A 6,315-nucleotide genomic window follows, 5' to 3' on the forward strand; every position below is an offset into this window, starting at 1 on the left:
TTCGCCAAGAGGTGAACTTTTAAATTCGTCTCCCTAAGAATTTCTCTAAATGAACGGCTTATTTGATGCTTACATTTGTCAGTCTCCTCGTCCAATGTCACTTGTTGTGTAAGAAACTATAACATATGGAAAATAGAATATATAGTAGTTTCATAATGTGATGGGTTGGTCTCCTTCAAGCTCCGATATAACAATCAACGAGTCTGTCAATTCGAGGGAGAGAGCTTCTGTCTTTGGAACCGGATTGATTACCTGCAACAACAACAAAACGAAGTAGTATATTAATTATAATAAAACTTTGGAGAAAGAGGTTAATATAGTGTCTGTACCAGAGCAATAAAACAGTCACACCTTTTTACCGCCTTTTATGTAGCCTATAGCTACTTCTCTCCTTAGCCAAGCTCGCTCTGTAAGCTCGGTGAATGAAGGGTTCTCGCCCTTTTTCATGTACAGCTCAATGTCCTGCGTCTCTCAAGCAAACCCAAGATTTTCAGACCACAATGCAAAAGATTTGAGCGAAAGAGAGTGTTATGTGTTTGACCTTGACGTATATCTCATCACCCTCTGCGTTTAGAATGTCCTTCCACACCTCGTTTAGTTCGCTGTTTTCAGCAACTGGTTGTAAAGAAACAAGTACTAAGTTATTGCTGTTGTCAAAAAAAAGAAAAAGAAAAAGAAAAAGAAAAAGACAGAAATGCAACCTTGTGCTGTTACAAGGCTCATCACTTCCTCTGCTGCTATAAATGTTAGGGACGGCTTAATTCCAGTTATCTACATGGTTTTGCATTACGTTTCAGTAACATAGCCTGCAGATAAGAGAGATCACAAGAGAAAAAAAAGACTTCCAATACCTGCTTGCCAAGTTTTGAGTCAACGATCTCAGCAGCTAGATTTTGTACCTAGAGACCCAACAAATATTAAGATGGAATTTCAGTAACTCAATGTAGTAGGCTGCGAATAAAAGTCAGTACGATACCTTAACTCCAAGCTTGTTACAGATGCTTTCAGCGAGTAGAAGAGAGTATGCGGATTGTTTGTCTGCTCTAGATGGATCTACAGGACATCAAATCATTCATCATTATTTCCAAAAGACGAAGAACCAATGGTGAATGCTTACCTCCAAGAAGCCAGTCTCGATCCGATATTACAAGGATGGTCAGAGGAACATCTTTGCCTTTCCTGTATTTACTTTGCATATGTACTATAGTTTCTTTTAGTGTCTCATAGTTCATAGGATTCCCAACCTGTAGAAGATTTAAAAAAGACATCAACAATCTAATAGCTTTGAAGCTATCCTTCCTGGTTCATTCCACCGGAAAAAATTGAAATCTACCCTATGTGAAACTTTGATGTTCTTGATTTTCCTTGAACCTATACCATCACCCACCCTACTTCTTTCCTCTAATGGTACATCCGACAATATCTCCTGTGTGTAAAAAAAGATAATTATCAGTAACTAATCCTAGTGAGAATCAGCCGAATAGAGGTAATGATTATATGGGCATACCAGTGAACTGCCTGGACCAAGATAATTATCAAACTCCTCAACCATATGTACAACATCTCCGCGCCAACCAAGTAAGAGTATAGATTCCTTGGGACCTCTGACTGAATCTGATCCCTTTGATAAGGACTTACGAGGCCGCATTATAATCTTCGCTAGACGTGATCGTTTTTTCTCAAACACTTGCTTCCGAGTAACATGCTGATCCACTGTAATGTCCTCAGTTTTTATGTCTGTAAGTTGCTTCTTTTTCCAATTGAGAGGTGCTATAAACAATACTTTGTCGGTTTCCATGAGCTTTTCGTCATCACTAGGGTGGAAGTTTACTTTCCCATCTCGTAACAGGCCACATACCACAACCTGAAAAGAATGAAACCAATTACAAAGACTAAACGGTAAATAATGCGAAAACAGATGCTGACAAGAGAGTCAATCCTACCTCTTGGAACCCCAGTCTTAACTGTCTATACCTCATTCCAGCTAGATTGGGGAAGCTGTTAAGATTAAATACATTTTCTGCAATGAGTAGACTTGGTATTATTAGTCTTGAATACAAAAACATGAAACAATTTTTTCACATGAAAGCAGACCGTACTTGAGTAATTTAGAAGGTGCCTGTAGATCTTTATAAGGTTCTTCTGACGTGAGCATTGAACAAACAATTTAGACGTAACATTTTCAACCGGCTCCACTTTCAGTCCCGAAATGGATTTGAGAAGATCATATGTACTTGGGCTTGACACCTGCATTCATTTTTCAGCACTGTAAAGTACAAAACGGAAAACCATTACTGCACACAGTCTTAGTTACCTAATTTACCTCTACAATGGTTGGGATGGATTCCATCTTTGGTATAGGTTGAAGGGCCAATACAGAAAGAAACGCGTCTGTATCAACTTCGTATCTGAAACAATTTTTAACTTAATTGGTTCCTCTTTCACAAAGTACTGAGATTTCATATTTTTAACATTCCAGCTTTCTGACAAGTGAACAGGGTTCCTCTTTGTTCTCACTGAGAACAAAGTACAAACCGGACATATTAACCGTAATGAGGAGTAACCATGAGTTAATTCAAGATAACTAACTAACACGAACGAGCTACCACACTGCACGCTTTTACTTACTCAGCAGATACCTATTCTCAACTTCTCAGCTTCCACTTCACAAATACTTTGAGAAACTTAAAATTGTGCTTACCGATCACCTTTGGTTGGTAGTATGATAATGGCACGCGCCATACTTGCGGCAGCCCTCTCAAATGATTTCGTCATGTTAAGACTACAACTGCACTGGTAGAAGCACGAAATCAGCGCTATAGCAGCTTTTTGTCCGCCTAATCAGAAGCGTGTCAACCACCTTACCTCTTTGTAAGGATGTCAATGTGACTAAAATCTCTAGAGTACGTATCAGCTATCTTGTCCATCTGCTTCCTTGGAGCATCAGACATAAGCAGAAGTCTCTGCCTCCTTAAAGCATGTAACAAGAAAAATTATCAGCCAAGTCAACATAACCGGGGAAATAAGCTGTAAGATATACATAGAGAGAGAACAAATTACCTAGCTGAGGCGGTTCCTAAGCGGACAGCATGCTCATGATAACTGTTCAGTTGCTTTAGTATGAATGGCAGATGACTGTTTATTCCACAAATTATGATATGATCAGCTTCCAGGACTTGCATCTGAGCCCCTTCTCTAAGTTTTTGCATATTACTCTGCCAAGACAAAGCGATCAGGAACTTTAACCATTTAAATTCTTTCCTCAACAGTAGTGTTTATATCAAGAACTTACACGAAATTGTTCTGTCATTGTGCTTAAAAGCCGAGAGTAAAACAATATTCCCCAAATGGCTAGGACAAATCCAATGACTCTTTCAATGCGTGTCTTTTGCTGCAGTTTTCAGCAACCACAAAAGAAAAAAGATTTAGTTGCAAGATCTCCATAGAATTATCAATAGCCTTGTAAGTTTTGATTGATGTAGAACCATATTTTTGAATCGGTAAAGAAGCAAATCATGACCTTGAGATGAGTAGAAGAGGAAATGAGGCATGCCCAGGCCTCCCAAAAACATTCTTCTAAGGGTTGATTGTCTTTCCTTCACAACAAGAAGGCATTGAGTTTTATCTTCCATTTATAGGTTCAGAAAAAGATCATATAATCACACTAAGACGTGGTGAGTGATGCATTATGTAAGTTAAACAGAGCCATGTTACCTGAACTGGGAAAATAGGAATCCCCCGATTATAACAAACGATATGCATGCTAACAGGAGTGCCACAAGGAATCTAGAATAGCCACGAAAAGTGATTAGAAAGGATGTCATAGTTACAAAGAATAATAGAAAACAGAAGAAAAGCGAGTAGCATGTTGGTAGAGAATATAGGGAGGGTTTAGGACATACGTTCCAATGTTCTTCTCAAGCTGAATATTGAAGAGGTAAATAAACCTTGAAGTACTCCATTTAATATCACGTAAAGAAGGAATTGACAAGTCCAAGTTGAGAGGTGTAGGCTTGTTTAGAGAGTTGGATGCACAGGCAAAAGGCAAGCTAGCCCCCACCGAGTTCTGAATGAGACCAGGAAGCATCTTTTGCATTATTCTGAACAACGCATACAGTGGGACGCATCCTTTCACAGCTTTATACGGAAGAAGGCTCTGCAAGATATAAATGCATCCTTCAAACCAAGAACAGGTGAACGGACCAATAACAAAAAAGATTAAGACATTGACATTTTTTTTGATATGGTTTAGTTTCACTCACACCTTATGTAACTTGGAACAGAAATCATTCAGGCTGACATTAGAAGGCTGTCTGTGTCCTGTTCTTTGAGAGTTGACTTTGAAGGTCCCTATAGGATACAGAGACAATAAAGTCAACTATTGAAAATGAAAGATCTCTCTGATACTGTTTCAAGAAGCTCACCTCGGAATCTGAAAGACTCAATCCCACTTGAAGGTAGAGAGTGTAAACTCAATCTCCTGCAAAATGATTAAAAGAAAAAAAACATTTTTTTCAGATTGAGCTTTGATTAAACTACAAATTAAGAACAGTGACAGTGAACTCGCTGCATCTACAGTAAACGTAGCATCTTAACCGGAAGAAGAAAATCTCAATAATCCAAATGAAAACACTCGACAATTACAGACTGGATATAATCAATCATCTTATGAATAAGTCACCACCATGGAAGCAACTGCTTTCAGAAATTCGAAAGAGAGAGACCTTTTAAGAGAAGAGAATCGATTCCGTCTAGAAGCTTGAGAAGGTAGAATCAATGGCTTCCAGCTTAACAACTGAACAGCCACCATTCTTCTTCTTCTTCTCTTCTTCTTCTTCTTCTTCTCTTTCGATCTCCTTGTTTCTCGGCCTTTTATGTGTATATACATGTGACAACAAAAACCTGTTTTAAAAAAGAAAAAAAATATTGTATTTATTTGTCCATTTTTTATTAGAGTTGTCAGTTTTAAGTTTTTTTTATAGGGTTTAATAGCCATATTTCAAAAGAAAATCAGTAGACATGATTTTGATAGAATGTAGTGACTGTCTTTTTGCTATCATTCCAGCCAGTTATATCCTTGTTAATAACAGGTATCCGGTTCCTTTACATAAAGAAAACGACGTGATGATTTTGTGATCCATAGTAATAATGAGCGAATTTTAGAAGCGCGTGAAATAAAATGGCGAAATAGAAGATAATGAAACGTATATTCTATACCGATTACAAGCGTTCCATACTAATTTGGGTAGAATAGTATCACTGTAAAACCAATTCCAATTGAAAGAGTAGCAACATTGACAATTTAGAGATAAACTAATGAACTAAATCACTAAATCCAACCTAGAAATAGAAGCCATTGACACAATCAATGTTTAAGCTAAAGAAAGTGATAGTATACCGTCTTATATTTTTAAGGACTACAAAGAAAGTTAATTTCCATTTAACAAATACTAATAAAAAAAATTAAAGTATACTATTTTATTTAGCGGTGAACTATTCCATATGCTAAAGTATAAATGAGTAAGTTAATAATTATAAATCTTATAGAGTTACGTACACAGTCGCACAATCTATTACGAGAATACTTCTATTCTATCTAATCCGTACTATTTAAAATTGTACTATGTACACAGTCGATCCATGTTTGACCAACATGAAATACAAAGCTAATAGGATGATAATAGAATACTTAACAGTAAACACTAAACCCAAATTAGAGAAATATAAATCCCAATCCACCTTCCATAATACTGGAGACATGTATTTACAGTCCTCATGAACAACATGAAATACAAAGCTAATAGGGATGGTAATAGAACACTTGACATTAAACACTAAACCCAAGTTAGGTAAATATAAACCCCAAAACATAGGCAAACCAAACCTTTGGGAAATTGAACCCCCCTCTTCTAATACTAGAGGTATGTATTTGTGGTTTTTTGAAAGAAGAAAAAGCCATCCACGTATAACTTTATTGATCACATACATAAGCATCGAGAGTTATATTCCATATCATTTAAGTTTTATTCCATATCAGATAAAAACTAAACCCTAAAATCTAATCACTAGACCCTAACCCAAATATAAATCTTAAACTCATATATCAAAATCTAAAAAATACATAATGGTATGTAATATTAAATAAATTATGTTCTATTAAATTATATTATCTAATATGCCAATTCTATATCACCAAAATTAAAACACATGATATAAAAGTTCAGAAGTGTTCTATTCCATATCCAAACATAATAGAAACAAGTAATGCTTTCTCAATGGTGAATCCAATATTCCAAAAACTAAACCATATCCAAT

The 6,315-nt window shown here is 36.4% G+C and overlaps 1 protein-coding gene across 1 annotated transcript; it reads right to left on the bottom strand.

Moving 5' to 3' along the window:
* LOC106411047 (putative ion channel POLLUX-like 2) lies at positions 1-4,955 on the bottom strand. Its single transcript, XM_013851723.2, has 22 exons — positions 4,725-4,955; positions 4,425-4,480; positions 4,265-4,350; positions 3,903-4,156; positions 3,715-3,786; positions 3,521-3,596; positions 3,293-3,391; positions 3,061-3,215; positions 2,866-2,970; positions 2,702-2,788; positions 2,324-2,408; positions 2,100-2,247; positions 1,944-2,020; positions 1,508-1,864; positions 1,334-1,426; positions 1,118-1,244; positions 977-1,053; positions 852-899; positions 702-771; positions 542-615; positions 352-462; positions 1-252 (listed from the first exon to the last, which is right to left on the bottom strand). Exons 1-22 carry the CDS (start codon positions 4,886-4,888, stop codon positions 151-153), a joined length of 2,523 nt encoding a protein of 840 aa, XP_013707177.2. The 5' UTR covers positions 4,889-4,955; the 3' UTR covers positions 1-150.
* Positions 4,956-6,315: the final 1,360 nt, after the last annotated feature.

This window comes from Brassica napus, chromosome A2, assembly GCF_020379485.1.
Source record: "Brassica napus cultivar Da-Ae chromosome A2, Da-Ae, whole genome shotgun sequence".
Classification (NCBI taxonomy): domain Eukaryota; kingdom Viridiplantae; phylum Streptophyta; class Magnoliopsida; order Brassicales; family Brassicaceae; genus Brassica; species Brassica napus.

What these genes read in the sequence shown, in the direction of transcription:
- LOC106411047 (XM_013851723.2), bottom strand. Translation starts at nt 4,888, where the DNA reads ATGTATATACACATAAAAGGCCGAGAAACAAGGAGATCGAAAGAGAAG. An exon ending in TAAGACTGGGGTTCCAAGAG is followed by an intron (nt 1,865 to 1,943) that starts GTAGGATTGACT and finishes CATTCTTTTCAG; the next exon opens with GTTGTGGTATGTGGCCTGTT. An exon ending in TCGAGACTGGCTTCTTGGAG is followed by an intron (nt 1,054 to 1,117) that starts GTAAGCATTCAC and finishes GATGTCCTGTAG; the next exon opens with ATCCATCTAGAGCAGACAAA.